This window comes from Centropristis striata, chromosome 13 (genome assembly GCF_030273125.1).
Source record: "Centropristis striata isolate RG_2023a ecotype Rhode Island chromosome 13, C.striata_1.0, whole genome shotgun sequence".
NCBI classification, from domain to species: Eukaryota; Metazoa; Chordata; class Actinopteri; order Perciformes; family Serranidae; genus Centropristis; species Centropristis striata.
In genome coordinates, this window is record NC_081529.1 from 28,230,966 (window position 1) to 28,252,684 (window position 21,719).

General features: G+C 40.2%; 1 protein-coding gene across 2 annotated transcripts; it reads right to left on the reverse strand.

Annotated features, from left to right (window-relative positions):
* Positions 1-1,265: 1,265 nt before the first annotated feature.
* On the reverse strand, positions 1,266-20,989 carry prkacaa (protein kinase, cAMP-dependent, catalytic, alpha, genome duplicate a). Of its 2 annotated transcripts, none has more exons than XM_059347776.1 (10): positions 20,188-20,989; positions 10,585-10,646; positions 9,728-9,856; positions 8,940-9,038; positions 8,737-8,819; positions 8,528-8,654; positions 8,327-8,422; positions 7,401-7,523; positions 6,240-6,404; positions 1,266-4,383 (listed from the first exon to the last, which is right to left on the reverse strand). In XM_059347776.1, exons 1-10 carry the CDS (start codon positions 20,231-20,233, stop codon positions 4,258-4,260), a joined length of 1,056 nt encoding a protein of 351 aa, XP_059203759.1. In that variant the 5' UTR covers positions 20,234-20,989; the 3' UTR covers positions 1,266-4,257. The 2 variants fall into 2 exon arrangements, with proteins under 2 accessions (XP_059203759.1, XP_059203758.1); XM_059347775.1 differs by lacking the exon at positions 20,188-20,989 and adding an exon at positions 14,156-14,554.
* Between the last annotated feature and the right edge of the window lie 730 nt (positions 20,990-21,719).

Below are 21,719 nucleotides of genomic sequence, written 5' to 3' on the forward strand. Positions count from 1 at the left end.
CCTTATACAGCTATTATTTATTTAAAAAAAAAAAAAAAAAAAAAAAAGTGGTGCTGCCAGGGCGCACCATGATGTAATCGCTGGCCTCCCTTCTCGCTCCTCCTTTTCATGGTGTTTTTAAACTTGAGTAGACTTGTTCCCAACGTACTCCTTCAAATTACAGCTGTATATTAGTAAAATGAGAGCTAGCTTATTGGACAATGAATCGTCATGTTTACACAGATCGTAGTGGTTATAAAATATGGATGTAGTCTTTGTGATGTCTCCCCTATGTTTCTGAAGAGCCATTAAAAAGTTCAATGTGGTGGCTCCGGCCATGTGTGCAGTACTGACTCCACCTAAATTGTGAAGTCAGGCATTTTTTGAATTGCTGACTGTACCGGCAGACTGCACATCAAATAATCAGCCAAGTATAACATTATAGGATTCATAATACACATACAGCACAATACAGACGGCTTGCCTTTTGGTTTTTGTTGTGCCACCATTTTCAAAGCCCACCTACCTTGCCACAAACATTTCTGATGGCACCACAAGGCATATATTTAAACACAAGAAATGTCTCTATTGTGAAAAATGGACAAGAAGTTCTTAAAATGTGTATATAATTATACTGCACTATTCAATTGTTTGAAAACATGCCTGTAATCTATGTAGTGTAAAGATTTAGTACTTTGAAAAAAAGTCTCTTACTGTATTTAAAAAAAAAATCTATATTGCAATACATTTCATTGACTGATTTAGTCTTTTGTACCCAGTTCCTTTTATTGTACAATTTCCGATTACTTTCATAACTTTACATTTTTTGATGAATTTCTAAATTATGACTCCTTTTCCTGTATCTTAATTGCTTTCCAGCCATCTGGAAGGCTCTCGAAGCCCTTCACATGTAACTGATGCGGATAGATGAAATCCTAAAAAGCAGTGCACTGAGGGTGGGAATATATTTGGAGTGCTGCTGAAAGCTGGCTTGTAATTGATCCCTTACTGTGACCGAATGAACACAACACTGCATTATTCAATTGCACCTGCCAGCCTCTTGAAATGCTCACAATAACAGACAGGACAGTTAAAATACAGCATCCACCCCCTCACCTACCAACAAGTATGTTCCTCTGATCCAGCCACGACAGGAGCCTGAAGCAGCAAATAAGTTCCTTGAGATTTGCATGTCGTAAAAAATGCATTATTTTTAAATGTGACAAGCCAGATTCAATGTGACAGTGTGCATGGTGAAGAAAGAGCTTACATATAAGCCAGACATATTAGTCTTAACAAGTAAAAGTTTATTGGAATGATACATTTTGCAAAATATTACTTTATGTATATTTTTTTAACATACTCATTGTGTTCTAAGGGTATCTGTCAAGTTCTCCAGAGGGTAAGATAGTTAAGACTGTCAAAGGCAAGGATATACAGTATTGTTTCCCAAAAGGTACAATAGACTACACAATCACTGTACCCAGGTCATGAGGAAAAGATTAATGTTCTGTTTTTGCTTTTTTTGCCTTTTTTTTGAAAATACAATTAGAAAATATGAACGCAAAACATCTCAGATGTAAAAAGTGTTATGTTTGAATGAAGAGTGTGTGGAAACTTGATGAAAATAGAAGGCAAACACAGAAATAAAACTCAAAAGTAGCACAGAGCAGTTGATAGTGTTCAGCTGATAGAAGAGAATTGAAGACAATTGACAAGAAGTTTTGTATGGGAAACAAAATATCTCTCAAAAAGTGATGGCCTCGGTGTCTGAAGTGGATCAAATGGAGTTGCCTTTCACCAACTCTGATTTAATCATTTGTCAGAACATGAAGATATTACATGTGCTCTCGTCAAAGCATTACATAGTGTCTTAAAAGTTTCAAATAATTAGCACAAATCAATTAAATAGGAGATTTGAAAGGATGTGGCATGTGCTTCAGTATTTGCAAAAGACTGGACAAGATGGTTGGTGATCCACTGCATTGTTCAATGTGATGCTCAAACAAATCAAAGGTTAAACAGCCATGAGACTGTCGGCTGTGGAGACATTGATTTCTCAAACATGTTTCAGGTCCAGGAGATGTCTTGCCGTTGGGTTGCTTCACCACATGCAAGAAAAAAACAAGCTCACCAGAGAAACATGTATTACAAAAAATACACATCATGTTTCCAATCTCCATCAGACAATTCAAGACATTCAAAAGTTATCCTGTGTTTTTGATCTCAATTACATTAGGAGACAGCCAAAATAATTACTCAAGCCTACTGAAATCATTTAAGAGTTGAAAAACATTCTCAAAAATGTCATGTTACAAGACTTTATGACAAATTGATGCACATCTAACAATTCACAGAAGCTTTTCAGTGAGATGGACAGAGTCTAGCACCTAGGGCCTATGGAGGGCAGGGCTGGGGCAAAAGCAAACATCCTTCATCAAACCAAGTGTTCAGTCAACAAACCAGCAATAAGATTTGGTCTGCGATTGTCTTGCATCCACAGAAATAAACTTGGCAAAGGGGGACAGCTTTAGGATAGCTTCCTTAGTTTAATTTGTTACATAGAAAGCTGGAAAACGGAAACAGAACACTCCAATCTCAACAGTCCCAAAAATTTGGTTGGACTGCAAATCTGTCTGAAGGTGTTACATGTACGGTATATACAAGAGATACGGGAAGGGGGAAAAAAAACAATTACCAAGGTGAGAAGCACAAGTTCAGTGACAATTATCAGGAAACTTTTGCCCTACAACTGAAAAATAAACAAAGCCCAGAAGAACTTTCTGACACATTAAACTGGGTCTTTGTTCGATCTTCAAAATAGAGCAGCCGAGAATCCATTTTAATAGTTAAGTATGTTATCCATGATCTCATGTACCTCAGCACAAATAAAGCATAATGCTCTGCCATCTTTCTTTAAAAGTGATATTGTACAAAAATAACATGCACATTTTGTTTTGCTACTTTTTTTGCGTATTAAAATCCACCACCGTCATAGTTACATACAGAAAACTTTGCAATGTTGTCAGTTTGCAAATTTGGCAGAATTTATATTTGTTTATTTATGAAATCTTAATTTCAGTTTCACAGCTATGAGACAATGTTGAAAAAGATGGATTTTCCATGTTCTCTATCTCATTATATATATATTTATATATGTATATATATATATACACACACATACATATACACATATAGATATATATAGATGATTTCAATCAATATACATGTATAAATGTACTATGAATTAAATAAACAATAGTCAGGAGTGTGACCACAATGTTAGTTGCTGCTAAATCACAGCTTTTTAACCCACCCTTGAGCACTAAATAACACACAAGCACAGAGATTGACATATAAGGACAAAATGATCACCAATAGGATTCTTAAAATGCTCTAATAAATTCAGCTAAGAGAAAGACAGACTTAAATGCAAACCTTATGTTTACCATTTCTCGCAGGTCCCCAAAAGGAGTAAGACCTAGATGAAGTTTACTGTGATACATCATTTCACTTTGATCAAAGAGATCACCACTGCTTCAGTGAGTGCATCATCATCTACCCAATAATCATGCCACATTTAGCAGACAAAGGCAGGTGCAGAGAGATTTCAAGCTTTAAACCAAACGGGCACGAGGGCTGATGCCACAATAGCCAAAGCTCTGCACCATTGCTTTTCGACACAGTTTTCCAACCAGTTGGCATTATGATAGGCACATCTGTTGGACTTGGTATTGCTTGGACAGATTCAGGATGGAGAAATGGAGGGAGAACCAGGGTGACAAGATACAACAATCACTCTTTGAGAAGCTTGTAGAGAGGGCCCACTCAAAAAAAAAAAAAAAAAAAAAGGAGCCTAGCAGATTCAGTACCTTAGCAGAAAATCAATGCCTCAACCTGCAAAGACTGAAAACATGTCATTACACCATCAGAAAGATACAAGTACAGCTGGACAGCCAAAACCTATGCCTGTTCTCCTCGAGCTCCTGTCACAAACACAGGAGGGATAAATAAAATGAATAGGTAACAGTTGAGAAACAATCAGAAGAGGCAACACTGCTGGTTCTGTTGGATCTTTCTTCACTTTGCCTACCTTTCCGTTGGGGAGGGGGAGGGGGAGGGGGGGTTACATTGTTGTCGTCATTACAAATAAGCAAGTTAGCAGTCCACCCTAGCGCTTCCTTCCTTCCGACCCCCTTTTTCTTTCTAAATCCCTGTCTTTCTCTCTCTTTTTCTCTCTCTCTCTCTCTCTCTCTCTCCGCTACTCATGGTTGGAATCTAGAACTCAGCAAACTCCTTTGCACACTTCTCTGTGAAGGAGACTCTGATTTCCTCTTCATCGTAGTCGTCGAAGTTGCTTGTGTCACCGGGGCCTTTGCACTTAGGAATAAAGGGAGCCTCCACCTGGAACACACAGGGCAATCAAATCATCAGAATGATGCAGTGTTGTCTGACAGACTGAAAAAAATCAGAGACCATAAACTACTGGATGACATTGGAATAGGTCCTTGTAGATAATGAAACGTTTAAAAATAGATTTATATTCATTTATGGTTGTGCCTAGCAACTTAAACTGATTAAAATGGGAATAAAACGGATTACGCAATCAAGAAATCCTGCTTGAATACTTGGAAGACACAAGGCAGAATGAAATTTTGCGATCATGTGGTTTATTTGCTTTTCCTGAGGCTAACTCTTCTATTTCTTATTATAATTTCCTAGAATTCTCAGGATTATTATTCAACGACTGCATGAAGAAATATTAACTTGCTGGACTCATTTGTATTATGAACTGGCTGAGAAAGTAAGATTTCTAAAACTAAGTTTGTTTTCCGCAGCAACACTGCAGTACGGCAACACTCGCACCATTTGGATGACAGTTCTGATCCTTGCAAAGCTGGAGCGAACAATAGAGGCACTATTTTGCCAATTAATGACCATTTATTTATTTACGGAATTATCAGAAAACATGCTATATTATATTTATTGTTAGAGATAATGTAATAAACTATATCACAATGATCGATTTCGGCCATTTTACCCATCCCGAAGGTTCGCAGTTGTCTCTTTTCTGTGGCGTTGTAAATGAGGCAACATTTTGTGCACAGGACTCTTTATACATTTACACATAAATCTACATTACTCTACTATATTGAGGAACAAGGCACCAGAGTGCACTACAGCACAACCAATGCACCACTGCAGCTTGTCATCTTCTTCATACTGCCACACTATTTAAAATACCAGAAAAAAACAGGATGTCCGACTCCTGTCACATTTTGCAGCTTGCTTTTCTGACCCACAATCCACTGCACAGTACATATATGAGCCAGGGGGTCAAAGTTCAAAGTGCCATGTTGTGATTAAGTAGTTTGCCTTCAACTATATGCACACTGCATGAAACAGTACATACTTTACAAGGGCAGCTGCAGTACATACTAAAAGGAAAAAGAAAATGTATGCGATTTTGAACGCAGCTCTTTTTCTCCTTTGCTTGATTGTCCAACATGGGTTTAGGGTTATATAAACGGTGGTTTAGCATGGTTTTTAAAACCATGCTTGTATGGACAGGATTTTTTTTTTCTTGAATGAAGGAGGGAAAAAAGATTCAAAAATATGTTCGACTGTTGGACTAGGCCATAGTGTTTATTCTGTGTACTGTGTTTAAAGTCTGTATTGTTATCAACATTTAACCTTTGTTTGCACTCTGTCAGCACTCATCACATGCCTGACTGCTCTGGAAGGGGGATCCATCTCTACGGCACATCTTTCCAAGCTTTTTCTGTTGAGTCCAAGGTTGGGAAGGGGGTCATTTCAACTCGTTCCTTATTAAGAATGCAACTTTGTGAAACACTGACAGCTGTGATTTGAGACTTTGTACAAACAAACTTGTTTTTTTGTGGTTCTGTTTGTATGCATATTATAATGTCAAATAGAGAAGGTCCTGGGTTCACTTCTGGTGTGTTGCAGTGCTGCTTTGAGCCTACCAAGTCCACCAGCTTTAATGTTCAGGAAAAAAACCTGGAACACATGTTTTGTGTGTTTTTCCCCATTAGTCTCCAGTGTAATATCATCAGCGCAGAGGAAGCACAGATGGTGTGAAATTACCCGTAGCCACAGATGTAGACTAAAGACACTTCCACTGACCAAAGGCTCATTAAAGCCATCTTCCTTCGTCAGCATCACTTGTCTTCGATTTCAAAATGCGAGGTGGGCTCCGTTTGTACACATTACTGCTGTAAAAAGGCTCGCCCGCTCACCTTCCTCTGGTAGATGGCGATCCAATCAGTGGTGGCAAACCACTTGTGGCCCTTGATATCATTGACTCCATTCCTGAGGTTGCCAAAGCGCTTGGTCAGGTCCACCTGCAGCAAGTTTCTCAACAGATCCTTCAGGTCTGAGCTGAAGTGGGAGGGAAAGCGAACCTGCAAACAACAAAAATAGTGTGAAGGTTTGTTTTTAAGCCCAGCATGTATTTAAATACTGCAGAACTCTGGCCAGCTATACGCTCGTGCAAGCCTCAGAGTGGTACGGTCTAAAATGACATTGTGCTCTTGATGTTGATTTTGGATGTGATTTGCCTGGTTGTGACACAGCTGTTTGTTTGCACTATTAAACTTCCCTCAACCCCTCTGATGTGTTGTTGCCATTTTTGTCCACATGGTCACTTCCCACTGGCAGATTTTTCCCCAACCACCAATAACTCACCACCATGAAAAAAAGCCAGATATAACGGCCATTTGGAAGAAGCTAAAACTGGCCTACTGACCTATGTTGTGCTGTCTGTCTGAACACATTTCACATTGTTACAAAAAAACACTTGTAATTATAGGTATTCAAATATCTCTATAAAAGAGTCAGAAACCTAACAAAACAACATTAAGCACAAGACGCATTTTTAAATGTCATGTCATATTAATTTTGATAAATACAATGCACACATAATTCCACTGAGCCGATGAGATAAGAGCAGCAAATGTGTTTTTTTCCCCCATACTGGTTATGCAATGGCGGCAAGAGTAAGAGGCAAATTAAGGTTGGTCAATCAGACACATCAGAAGTCTATAAATGGAATGGCATTTGAGAATGTTTTTTATTTAAAACATTAAATATCCATCCATTAAATAAAAAGGAAGCAAAAATTCCACCGTAGGACATTAAAACCTTTAACTTTTCCCCTTTAGCAACCCATTTCATATAATTTAAAGTGATGTACTGCAGCAATACCATCACAACAAAACAGTTTTCACATCTGAGATAAAACAGCACTGGTATAATGAATCATGGACTATTATAATGCATTTTAGCTTTCAAACTTAAGCTTCTGTTGAGGAACAGAGTAGAATTATGCCGTCCTGGGACAATCAAACTACATATAACAATAAAAAAGGGATTATTTAGGAAGGCTTCTCTAAACTCACCTTCCCTGATACAATCTTCTCATAAATCTGAATAGGCTGGTCGGCAAAGAAGGGGGGGTAACCAGCAGCCATCTCATATATCAGCACTCCCAGAGCCCACCAGTCCACTGCTTTATTGTAACCCTGGAAAACACAAAGGAAATAAAGGGCGGTCAGATATGGCCTCAAACAAAAACTCCCACACATTACAAAGTTGACATGGAAGCCCATTTCTGCCAATGTGATGGAAAAAAAAGATCCTGGAGGTCCTTAAGTGAGAAACTTTCTCAAATACTGTGTTAGTATTGGTATATCATTTGAAAACAAAAAAAGAGAGAAAAAGAACTGTGGATGATGTCATGGCTGAAGAGAATGGCTTATTATATATTTTGAAGCCCAAGCTGGAAATATATCTATCATTAGTCCAAAACAGGGCTTGTGTAAACTAATCCTACAAGCTGATGTGAATGTGATGGTGACCATAACTCTTCTTGGTCAGGATTGTAAATATTGAAATATTACAACAAATATTAAACAAGTATACATAATACTTATGGTTTTTCCTTAAGATTGAAAACCCAGATGGTAATGAAGATGATAAGATGATGTCTGTAAACCCCTCACACTACAGGATAATCTGGGCAGATAATCTGTTAAAACCAATTCAGAATTTCCACGACGGTCAGAAGGGGCAAATCAGACCCAAAATCGACCCAATTATCCTCTTGTGTAGGGCCGGGATTAGTCCTTATTTTGAGGAATTTTCTCATAATAATAACTTTCTGGCTCATTTCTTTTATTGCCAGGCTAAATTTTATCTTCTTTCTTTTACTGGCAGAGAATTACAATGAATGGTACCACAGTGTAATGTAATGGTTTCCTTAATGAAGTTGAGAACTACCTTGCACTTGTGACATAAAGAGCTGGACGCCGAGCCGAGCTCTTACCTTACTGAGGATGATCTCTGGGGCCAGATACTCTGGGGTCCCGCAAAGCGTCCAGGTTCGGCCCTTCACCCTTTTTGCAAATCCAAAATCTGTTACCTGAGGAACAAAGAGGACATCTTTGAGTACTGACCACGCACTGCATGTGCACAGAGACCAGTCAAACACAACTGTTGCTGTAAGGAACAAATATGCACTCCTTGCCTGTATGTAACCTTGCTGGTCGATGAGCAGGTTCTCGGGCTTAAGATCTCTGTAGATGAGATCCAGCGAGTGAAGGTATTCAAAGGTCAGTACAATCTGGGCTGCGTAGAAGCGGGCGTGTGGTTCACTGCAAAACACATTGGGGACAATATTTACAGTCAACCATTGGTGCACGGGAATATATAGGGGTCACCTAAAAGTCAACTTACCTGAATCTACCGATTCTCCTTAAGTGTGAGAACATTTCGCCGCCGGGTACATACTCCATTATCATATACAGATTACTGTTGTCCTGTCCAGAAATGAGCAAAGTCTTACTTTGAGAAGCAAAACACACATGTATATAACAATAATGTGTTTCAGATAAACATGCTGACAAGATCACCAGACTATCTAACTATTTAATGAATACCTTAAAAGAGTGCTCCAGTCGCACCAGAAAGGGAAAGCTGACGGCTTGCAGGATACGTTTCTCATTCAGTGTGTGTTCTATCTGCTTCAGCTTCACCACCTAGGAGGGATCAGGATGGAGGCTTTATCAGGCGAATTAGGAGGTCAATGTGGCTTATCATACATCATTATTATAGATATTTTTGTGCAAATAGTCTTTTATTTTACTCTTATTTCTTAGTTTTACAAAACTAGCATTTGAACGTGAATTCCTCCATCCTCATGACATGACCTGTGACATCATCAGGTTGGAACGATTTTAAAAACGATACAGTGGAGGGGTAGGTTCGTGGCACTGTAGGACATCTGAAGCTTGACAACAAAGGAGTCTTTATGTCATTCTGAGAACAGATCAGACATCAGCGAGGCCTCACAGATTAGAGATAATGTCGGCATTACACTGGTGATGACTTGCAATTTGTGAGATCAGAAGGTTAAATAAACATATTCTTCTACAAACTTTAAAAAGGAAAGTGTACGGATGCCACAGTGAGTACATTTTCCTGCTACTCTGTGCTGTGACTCTGCTGCTATAGAGAGCAGACACTTTACTTTTTGTAACTGTAGAGCGCTTATTAGCGAAAATACATTCAATGGGCTTTAAAAAAACAAAAACAACATGTTAGTGGTGGTGGACCATGTAATTGGTGTATGCCTGAACTTAACTCTAGTAACATCAACTACAACCGCTGCCAAAATCTTGGTATACTTACTTATATGATTTCTACAAGGCCTGTAAAAGTACTGTACCTTCTGTTTGTCAAGTATTTTCATGGCAAAATGCTGGCCCGTCTCTTTGTGTTTCACCAGCATGACTCGACCAAACGAACCAGTGCCTAAGGTCTTCAAACGCTCAAAGTGATCCAATGCCGCAGTTTGCTGAGGGGATAGAACAGGTCGGTGTCAGTAAGAGGAAAGGGTGAATAACAACGTGTCAGCAACATAACCTCAAAAGCCCACCTTTAGTTCACTCTTTCTTTCTCTACTAAAATGTACCACCATGTCTATAACAAGTTTAAAAGAAAAGGAATTCCTGTTGTTTAAATGTGAACTAGATATATTGTCATTTGATTTATTGAGTCGATATTCCCAAATGCAAAATGTAAATAAAATCGAATGCCTCAAATTCGGAATTCAAAGTTTATTTTTACAAATAAAGTTAAATTCAATAAACATAAAAAAAGGATTAGCAATTATAACATTCTGTTTCATTTACATCTTAGAAAATTCCCCAACTATTTTGGAATCTGGGTTGTTCATTAAAGGCACTCTTATGCTTTAAATACAAATACATTTTGCAGTAGTCCAGCAGAGGGTGCACTGCCCCTCTAAATTAAATAGGACTTAATTTGTTCATGGGCGGAACTATTTCCATGAGTCTGCCTGAGAGAGTGAACAAGTATGTGAAAACAGATGTCAAGTTGATCCACTTGATATTTATTATAAGGTGCATTATCACACCAAGATGTCTCAACACACAAAAAAACTAAAAGCAATATTAGCAAACAAATGTTACAATGCAACATAACAAGAATGACAGGATCATAAAACAATGATAATAATGATGATTTGACAGATGAAGAGAAGTAATTCTCTTTCTCCCTCACCTGTGCTGGATTCTCCCATTTCTTCAGGAAATCTTCTTTGGCTTTGGCAAGAAACTCCTTCACTGTAATCAGGAACAAAGTGCATTCATTAGAGTGAGTTCATTTGTTTTCATGAGTCCAGGCTTATAGGATTTTGTACAACTATAATAGGTCACCACATCTAATCACCAAGACCCACAGAAGACCTCAGTATTGTTGTTTTACATTTAAACACAGAGGGCTGAGCAAGATGGTTCAGCAACAGCGCATAGTGCAAGTTAGGTGTAACTACACCACACCTTCATCATCACAGGTGCATGTAATTGCTTTACAACATAAGATGACTACAGGTCACTTTTTATATATATATATATAAAATCTAGGTGTAACAAGTAATTGTCATACCTTGACAATAGGTTAGATGCACCTGTATGTCTAAGCTCTGACTGCTGCTCGCTTTCCTTGCAAAAACTATGATTGGAACCAACACATGACAAGTTCACTGGAAAGTGCCAATCAGAGAAGGGCGCAAGAATTCAAAGGCATTGAATATTCTCCAAGTACATGGTAGATGGTAGATTTGCTTCGCTTATCAGCCATAAAACCCCAAAAAACTGTTAAAAGAATGAAAAAAGGGAATTTTCCAACCTGGCGTGATGGGAGACATTTTACATACAACAACAGTTAACCGGTGCTTCAAGAGTCACATTTTTTAATGGGAGACTAGCTGAGATGTCATGTGCATGGCTTTTTCTAAGCCAACATTTGCCAGAAGGCATTTGTTGTGAATAATTGTGGAAAAAAGGTTCCACAGTCTAATCAAACTAAATTTGGCCTTTTCAACCATCACACTAAATGCCACATTCAGCTAGCCATCACCTGGACATCACCTCATCACCTCCATTATGATCTATGGTGTTGCCAGCATCACAAAGGTGATATGCTTCTCTGCAGCAGGACTGGGAAGGCTTGTGAATAAGGATGTCGTGAACAGATCTCAAAGACTCTATATCTGGGTGCGATCACTGCATTTTTAACTGATGGGTATCAGCTATTGAGGCACATTGAGGCCCTACGATCCTGTCATTACTTAGGATTTATATTTGGGGGGGGTTTAGTGCACAGATTCAGAGTGCAGGTCACAGACACACCACTGACCTAAATATGAAAAGCTGTACACATACATTTGTTGTAACTACAATATTTATGATCAAAAACTACTTGACACAATACAGCCAAACATCAAGCAAGTGCAGCAACACACCGAGTGACCTCTTTCTGAGATCTTGGAAAAACAACATTTTGAGCCAACTCTTTTTTAACCCATCTTTTTTATTTCTCTTTTGCCCTTGTTCATAAGTGGAACAGTAGTATATGCCAGGGGTTCTTCCTTTCAGAATGCAACACTGTGGAATAATACATAATTCAATACATTGTGGAGCAGTTCTCAAAGTGTGACAGGTGCCACATGATCAGGGGTAAATGTGATGCAGAACTAATGTTTTGACGTCGGAGTCCTCTTTGGGGCAAAGCAGTAAACAATTCATGCTTTTACACTAGCAATGGTGTTCATTCAGACAGACAGTCTGGTTTTAGTGATGTGTGGGTCACCCAACCCCTGGGGTGACGGAGCGGCTTTCCGAATATGTTATTAATGTGTTACGGAAACATTGCATGCAGTCATTCACCTTCCCTTCCCCTCTCTCTGTCACTCTCCGAAGCACACACACACATTCACGTGCCATGGCGCTCAGCCCCAGTCTCTGTCCTTGTCTCAGTCCTTAGTCTTTACAATTGTGCTACTAAAATGCATGAAGATAGCCGTTTTCAGGTGGGAGACCAGTGTGTATTTTATGTCTCAAAACTCTGGCAGCTGACTAGGGGCGTAACAGTTCTGAACAGAGACAGAGAAAAACAGCAAATGCAGCGTTATAGGCATCAGAGAGACACGGTGCGCGGACATATTTCAGACACAAACGAAATCCTCTGCCATTTTCAGACATTGTGGCCCGGACAGAGATTTTGGTAACAGCGGAAAGAAAAGGGGGGTTGCACGTTACCTTAAACAGAAGTAGTTATAACCCAGATGTCAAACTGTTAGCCGTAAATCTTGACCCATATCATCCAACAGCCAATGGATATTGGATGTAACATCTTTGTTTGTTTACATCCCACCATCAGTTGCCACAGACGTAGCAAGTGCCGCCACCCACTCCATCAAGTGCTAAACTTCTGACTCTACACTCCAATACTTTTAGGTGAAATTTTCGGCTCGGATTTATATATGTCTGTTCATTCTACAAAGAGGAAAGAAAGTGCAAGTAAACATATTTCATCCTCCAAAGTTTGCCAGACAGAAAACGTTTGAGAACCACTGCTATACATGCACATACATGCCTGCATAGATAAACAGACATAGGCCTATGGACAGAGTTTGACATCTTGGCACACATAACTGTCATATGTAGCCATTCATTTTCTGTGACCTTATCTTTATGGGGCTAATCACAGTGCTCTGTGGGAACATGTAGATAACCAGTCCTTCCTCATTCCTCCTTATTATCTGTCTAGTAGTTTTGAGGACATTAGCCCTGGCAGATTTTCTACTGTTGGCCTGGGACACAAGATGATTGAGGCTGTAATTGCACATATGTCGACAAAAAGGACAATTGTGTTAATTTAATGTCTTTAATTACTATTGTAAATATAAAGCAAGCACAAAAAAGCTTAAATTGTTGCTTCACATTTTGGACACAAGACTTAACATACATAAATATAGAACTGGCTTCAAAAAGGAGAAATAACAGCTAATTATTTATCATTTATATTATATATTATTTAATATTATGTTATATATATATATATACACACACTACTAAAAATATAAATCATGTAAAGCTATTCAGGAAAATGTGGGATGTACATCTGCTGAGGCAATCAATGCAAAACAAAAGCCAAGGTCACAGTTTAAATAAAGCCAGTCAATAGTCAAAGTGCATGGTGCTGTAAAGACCAAACTTGGGATATTACCAATTGGCTTTTTCAAGTTTAGAAAAGTAAGATAAATATTATGAAAACATAATAAACAAATAGCAACTATCTACACAGCAATTTCTCATGAAACCATGTGCATATCTCAACAGAAACCACTTGAAAACTCCACAAAGGCTTAATCCTCATCTAGCTAATGTGATTTCCTGCTAATTCTCCAAAGACCATCAGCTCCAACAATAGGATGGGAGAAAGCCAGCTAGAATGGCAAAGACCAAAGTTCGCATAAACATGTTGAGAACGCTGTTGATCCCACAGAGAGCAATGGAGGCTGACTGGTCAACTGGGGAAAAAACATTTCCAGCGAAAGTTGCTCAATTCTGACTTCCAAAGAGCTATAGAGGGACTATTACTGTCATAACTTGGAGTTGCTCACAGGACACAGGCTGCTGCTGCAGAGGTAGCTGGGGGCTAACTGGTCAAATCAGCTGTGAGGAATGCTCTTTATCCCAACAGTCTTTCCATTGGATTTAGCAGGCATGGCTGCCATAACTGTCATAGATTCAACACCTCAACTCTCCTGTAACCCCAAATTCCTTACCATCTGGGATGACTATGGGTACCTCTGGTGCTGCAGCATCTGCCGAGCGCGACCCTGATTCACTTGAGCGCGAGGATGACTCCCTCTTTCCTGCATGCCTTCTGGAGCTCTTCCTGTCACACATTAGCCCTGCAAAGTCTCCCCAGTTCTTCTTCCTTGGCCTCTTCCTCGGAGTCACTGATTCATGACCTTTCCTCCCCCTCTGAGAGCACTGTAGGTCAGATCGGCAGCCCCACTCATCCACAGAAATCGGTCAAGTGTCCTTGCTGGCGGGGTGTCTTCAGTCTTTCTTGTGACTGTCACTTTGCTGGGGACCAAGTTCAGATAGTAGCATCCACATCCAGTGTGCAGTCAAACGTAGCATGGAGACCAGCACTGCTCCTGTTACACTCACACAGATCAATTGGACCCTTGCTTTGGTTTGTATCAATATTTATCCTGTACACAAAGTACTCTCTGTCGTTCCCTCCCTGTCAAACACACACACACGCACACAGAGGCTATATATTGATCTAAACAGGGGCATAATCACCAGAGGGAGGGGCGTAAAACACTAGTTGGTATATTTATCCAACCCAGAGAGGAAGTCCTATGGAAAACTAGGCCTGAGTGAAGACCCTTGAGATGAACTAGACACATCTAGAGTCGAGAAACTTTCCCTGATTAGCAAACCCAATCACATTTCACATCTGGGGTAAAAAAAACTCAAAGATGATCTGGGTGTTTTCAAAAACATAAAAGTGGCTCTCTCTGGAGACACTAGCAAATCAGGAACATACAAACCACAGTGAAACTTTTTTCTCCCATTGCCCAAATGCACCAGAGATTCTATGTAGTGCCAGTGCTGAATCGATCCTCCAAAATCAATCCTACATCTCTCCCCTGGGCCTCACTGGCCAACTCTGACGCAGGAACAGAGGGGTTATATTAGGGCGAGCTGACCGACATTCAACTGTGAAGCGTACCAAATCAGGTCCCAGGCTGCACCAGGCCTTAGATAGCATACATCCCCATGTGGTGCACAGAAAATCAGTAAGAGGAAAAACAGAGCTGCATGTAAACTAGGAAGGTGTTTTCATGTGTGTAAAGGTGAGAAATCAATCGCAGTCATCAGCTCAATACTGGCCTTGGATGTCTTACTGTGATTGGTGAGCAAGCAGTTCCTAGCAAAACCACCAATGGGAAGCTTCTTTCCATACTATTGTACACATTGAATTGTTAAATTGTAAACCAAGCCATGAGCAGATGAGCTGAACGACTGAATTGATGGTTACACTGCACTTTCATGTTCCATTCATCTCTATTCAAATCATGCATGTGAAGGACAGGTAATGGGTGCAGCCATCTGTCTCATTAGGCACGTTTCCATTAGGTACTCTTCCCTAGGCTCTAGTGAGCCGCTATGGATGTGGTTTGGGAGGGAGGATCTGCCAAAGATCTGCCCAACTTCACTGTTTAGCGGCTCAGAAAGTACCTGCCTAGGGTAGGTACTTTTCTGAGGCACCACTAAGTAGTCAACGCTGATTGGATATGGTTGAGGCGGTATATGACGCGAGGAGAACTCTACACAACCACAACATAACAGATCCATTTAAGAAAAATAAGCAGAGCAGACTGAGACGAGAGAATCAAGAACAAATCGAAAGCAAAGAAGAGAAGAGAATGGACAAAGGAAAAGGGGTTTGGACTTGCTGAGTCTGTTGTCAGCGTCGCGTCACTGACGTCACAGTCAAAATTGTCGCTGAATAATCGCAGGTGTCCCAGAACTATTTGCATGGGAACAGAGGCCGAGGGGAACCAACTAGTGGGCGTAGCCAAAACATTCAGTCGCGTTCCAAAAAGTACTAGGAAACATGCCTATTGTATACTTGATGTTGAACATTAGAAATGTTCAGTAACAGAGTCTACCTTTGTGTTTTTATAGGATACAGTGTATTATATAGGTAGTATGGAACTATATAACAATATAATAACAATTAAATAGATATATATATATATAAACTATGTGTCTCTACTTTCTCCTGATGTACAATAATGAAGACAAAAAATCTGCATCTGCGCAATAGTGATCATGAAGTTGAGCTGCAGTATTGAGGTCCCACCCATACGCCCACCTGACACAATCAAGTTAGTCAACCATGACATCACAACCCCTTTTTAGAGAATATAAGTCATTAAAACCAAATGTATCTAAAAAATGAACACTTGAACATACATCAGCATTATAAGAACTATCTAAAATGATAAGAAAACATATTTGGAAAAATGTTAAATTGATGTGGCTAATTTCCCATCTGCCAACATGGAAAAGGCGGAGCATCTGACCCACACTGCAGCCAGCCACCAGGGGTGTCTTTTTACTTTACATACTTTGCAAAATGCATTTTCTTAAATTGCAGTTGAATTGCAAAAAAAGTCCATGTCTGTCTTATGAAGCTGTGAATGTTGCGTGTGTTATTCAGTTATTATCCTGCAGAGTTACAGATTATGGGACAGGTTATGCAATGACAGTAAAATCAATATGTTCAAAAGGTAGCAGTACAGTAGGCTGCATGCCCTCTAAACAATATAACCAACATGTGAAAGGGGGTATTTCTATTTAATTTCAGACGCTACAAAAAGGGACTGGTTAAAGTTGCATGAGATTTTAATATCCTAGAGCTTATTTTGTTGCAGAGAACAAGTGATTTCAGTTTCACTGCCTGTAAAAGCGACTAAAACTTTACAAGACCAACAGACGAGGGTTCCCACTACGCCTGTTGTAGCTGTGTGAATCAAAAAGGAAACTACTGTTCCTTTTCTGATCACTGAAGTTAATCCTCAGTTTTGCTTTGCTTGCTGCTGGATTTTGCATCTCAGAATCTTTTCCTCTCAGTATGTCAACTTGCCTACTCAGTGCTGTAAGCTTATCTGAGGTGGCTGATTGGCATTTTAACAGTAAGGTCCACTGGTAATCAGTGCGGGCTTATAACAAAGCCCCTTTAACTGGAGACAGGAAGTGATGAGCGATCCAAACACAAACCTGCCCCTGTTACACAAACCAGCTGCGTGCAGAGCAGGGGCAGGACATGAACCAGTTATTTTTAGATACAGGGAGTTGCACTTTGACAGGGTGCCACCTCATTATATGAGGTTCAATTCAAAATACAAAAGATTCAATTCAGCAATCACTAATGTCATAGCATGGTGCTCAGATGTTTGTGTGAAGTAAAGGAAAAATATTTGCAAGCACTAAAACAAAAAAGAGCCCTACCAGTGAGAACAACAACAATACAAGAGCCTTACAACAAAAAATGAACAGTATGTGTTTGAATAAGTTCATTATTACACAAGTAACAGTTTAAGGCTGATAGTGTAATGTTGAGCAGAATGGCGCCTGACAAACACTTCCACAGAAGCTGAGAAATGCCTCCCTTTGAACTGTAACTGGAAAACAATAGGCAACAGAGCAGAGACAAACAACAGGCTGCTCTGTGTTTCTATTTGTACACAAGATCACTCCACCAATGCCAATGGACAGTCAACTTACCAGGTTGTGATATGAATTTAGTAACAAACATTATCAAGAAAAAAAAACCTGGTTATCTCTATTAATTGTACAAGTTTGAGCTCAGCCCTTGACTGGCTAAGCTGGCAGGACATAGCATGGACTACAGCTCCGTCCCTACCCCATGCTCCTGTCCAGCTCCAAGAGCGACCCTCTAGCTCCTCCTGTGGTTGGTAATGTTTGCCTTCTCCACTGCCTGTGTCCCCTTGACAGGGCCCTGCTCGGTGAAAAAGCCTTTCTGCCAGCCTGTGAATAACAGACATCATACAAGGCAGGAGGAAACCAGCTGAAAGCTAGTACAGATTATCAAAACTGCGATAAGTCCAGAGCTTCTAACAAACGGGAAATCCAGAATATGCGACACCAACAGCGTCTTAAGGGCCAAGCTATCCTGGCTAGCTGTGTTTAGTATATAGAGCAGTAGAGGCGATGACCAACTGCGAAACCGCCTGGGCTGGACCTTCCTTGCTCCTTCACTTCCTGCTGCAGTTCACAGAGTGTCTATCCGCCCTGCTTCCTCTTGTGGGCCAGAAATCTGCTTTGTATACGAGTGCGGAGGCTTTCTCCGTCTTCTCCAGCATGGAAAATTTAGGGGAAAGAGATCAGATGCACTGAAACAAGCTCTCAACACTCTGTTTCCATTTTCTGTAGAAACCAAAAACAAGCTGCCATGTCATCCTTAATTTCTAGCTGCTGTGTGGAAAATTACGCTCCTAGATGTGGGCTTTAGACCCCTGGTTTGCATCTGTCTCTGGGGATCAGGGTGGACCCTCAGCGATCAAGTTGATAAGGATGTGAAGCATGACCTGAACAAATATCCCATCAGCGGTGCTTTCTATTATCCCCTAATTTACATTACTTCTTGATCTACAAAAAAGAAACCTCAATGCTGTAACACCTGAGTGTCATTGGGCCTGTTACATGAGATACCAGTGATGGGTTAATGTTACAGCAGGACTGGAGGCCATTCTTCACACATACTCTCTACCAGCAACAAGGAGCTGACACTCATTTTGCAGATACCTGTTCAGACTTTGCACACTTGAGCGTTATTTATAGTGTCAAGATAAAAACATAAAACAGTGTCCTCCCAAGTCTTCTAAGGCCAGTGGTGCTAAATGAGAAAAGGAAACCAAAGTGTACATGTGTCTTTTATTGTCTTATTCTTTTTTTAGCTTACACTAATGGACCTCTGTTTTATTGATGTTACAGTCATTCACAATTATCAGATGTTCAAGAAGCAATCAATCAACAAAATACAAAGTTTTGGGGAGAAACAGCCCTTCATCATAAGCATAGCATATGCTTCCTCTATCTCTTCCTCGGTCTTGCACACAAACATGCACGCATACACACAGACAGTGACACATACAAGTGCCCTTGTTCTAAATGCTGCTCATCACATGATGTTCAAGAGACTCCTCGACTACCAAGTTTCTGCCTGGAGAGGATCACCCTCATGCATCATATGACCCTGTCCTGGTGGCTTTTTCCTTCTCCGATAACAACCGACTCCCCTCTGCTCACATACTGTTAAACTCGGCCTATTGCACTCAATGTGCAGGTCTACATTGCATTAAGAGTCAACCAATCACTTACATAAACATCAGAAAATGTGTGTATTATCTGCACTCTTCTTATCTACTCTCTAGTATGTTCTTAAAATATATCCTTTTTGTAAACACTGATGGATGTTTGTCCTAAACTAATTAAAAGTAATGAAAACTTCACAGCAGGGTTCAGGTTTGCAATGACATTTTAGCCTTTCATAACATTATGGAAGGAGTAAAATAAAAACATCTGAAACACGTCAACCACAAAGAAACCTATGACTGTTGTATAAGGCTAGTTGTTGTCATCCTCACTGGTTCCTCTGAATATAACCTGGGGCTTTTAATCACGAGCTTTCCCACAGAATCAGCGGAGAGAATGAATAACATCCTCTGCTGTTTAGTTCAGATGATTATGGTGTCACAGTATAACAGCTTGCTTAAAGTTTATATGAGGATGTGAATGGGCACTGGTCTCTTTCATGGGGTTTCATCTCAAGTTGACAACCAAGGGAACTTTAGCATATTTTGCTCGATCACATCTCCATAATAGATCAAGCAATATAATATCGTCACACTGTTAAAATAATTGCCCAAGTCATTTATTTCTCTTAAGTTACATCATTTACACACAGTGTTATTACTATGCCAATAGCCATCATGTGTTACATCCTTTTTGAGTGAAATGATCAATAAATGTCATATGTTACACTTTTGGTGAAGTTTTTTGTGTTTCCTGCAAAACTTGAAAAAATGAGTTAGGCGATTATTTTAATAGGGTGACGATATGGTGTCAATGTGGAGGGTCTCTCGGCCTTGATGCATTATAAAAGGTGTTAATTGTAGTGTTTTTCGGTGCCAGTATGGGAAAGAGGAAATAACAATACAGCCAAACCACCTCAAGGCAGCTGCAATTACGGTTTTGGGGTACTCACCGCTCTCCATCTCATTGCCCTTCTTTGCGGTGGGCGTGTTGCCCATGATGGCAGGCTGATGGTGGAGTCCCTCGGCTCGGACTGACTTTTCCTTTACAAGTCGTTGAGTGATGCTACACCGCTAACGCAGTCGCTGGGCTCAATGACGCTGACAGCTAGCTACTAGCTAACAGCTATCATCATTGACTACAGTTTGTAAATATATCACCTCTAATACCGCTCCTTAGTGACTTCGGAAAACTCCAACCAAGCGAGAATATCCAAGTCTGCAGCTGACACTAACTAACGCTTTAGGTTAGCTGGGCTAGCACGCTAGCTAACTCTAGCAGAGGTGGCCAGCAGATGTTAGCTTTGTGGTGTTAGCTCGTCAATTTCAAAGCGAGCACCGGTAAGGCAAGATGTCACTCGGCTCCCATTTATTTCCAGAGACGGCTTGGTGTATCCAAAACACAGTCCGGACCATTAGACAGATCGTCGAAAGCTGATTTCCGTCTATCTAACGAGCAGGCTAGCGTTAGCTTTTAGCGCCCCTCGCAGTCGTATCCTGGCCTGAACTAACCAGGTGCTATCTCTGTGTAGGCAGGCCTTTTCACTTGAGACCTGGATAACAAAAGTGGTGTACAGGTCTTCCGTTTTCTCCGCTGCTGGTTATTTCAAAGGAATTTCTTTCCATTCGTTTCCAAACCAGGCATCAAGTGCAATGGTTTCCTGGGACCGACCATCTGATCAGTCGATTCCTAAGATCAACAGACCCCTTCCATTAATCTTCAGACCGCAAGGGAAACTCCAGTCATCCATCCACCGGAGCCCGCCCCTGACTCTCTCTGATTGGCTACATACACAGACACTTACGCGACAGAAGTTGCAATTCAAATGCCGATTGGATAGGCGTCACTACATCCAATCATTGCATTGATGCGATTCGTCTGTCAAATTATTATGTCCCGCCCCCTCCGGACTTGCTAGCACCCAATACGCCCCTAACTGCAAGTGTTTTTTTTCTTTTTTCTTTAAATTATCAGCTGTTTGTATTTATCATCAGCATTGAGTTCGTGCAGGACACAAATCATACGTTGTCGCGTCTTGCAATCATAATCCTATTTGCAGAGCAGTATTTTCTAAAACCAGTTCTGTAGCTTAGCTACTCCTTTTACCTTAGCGATCAGTGATTGGGTGTGACGTTAACACAGGCTATTTTTAGTAAATTGTGAAAATATAAGAGGATACTCACAGTGATATTTTTGTTGCAGAGTTGGCACTCTGCCAACACTGTTGTGTTTAACCTTTTGGAAAAATCTTGTTTGGTATGTTCTAAAAAGTGTAAAACACTGACTTTCACATCAAAAAGTGGTTTATATTCAGTTTTCCTGCATCTGTAATTTGAAATAAAAAAATAGGATAGTTCCATCACACAGACATCCATACATACACTCATTCATAGCAAATACCGTATTTTTATTTGGAACACAAACCTGCAAAAAAAAAAAAAACACAAGGAGAAAGTGATGTAGCCCCTCAAGCTCCACAGGTGG

What these genes read in the sequence shown, in the direction of transcription:
- prkacaa (XM_059347775.1), bottom strand. Translation starts at nt 14,279, where the DNA reads ATGTGTGACAGGAAGAGCTCCAGAAGGCATGCAGGAAAGAGGGAGTCA. An exon ending in ACCCATAGTCATCCCAGATG is followed by an intron (nt 10,647 to 14,155) that starts GTAAGGAATTTG and finishes TCCTGATTACAG; the next exon opens with TGAAGGAGTTTCTTGCCAAA. An exon ending in AGAAGATTGTATCAGGGAAG is followed by an intron (nt 6,405 to 7,400) that starts GTGAGTTTAGAG and finishes TGTTGTTTGCAG; the next exon opens with GTTCGCTTTCCCTCCCACTT.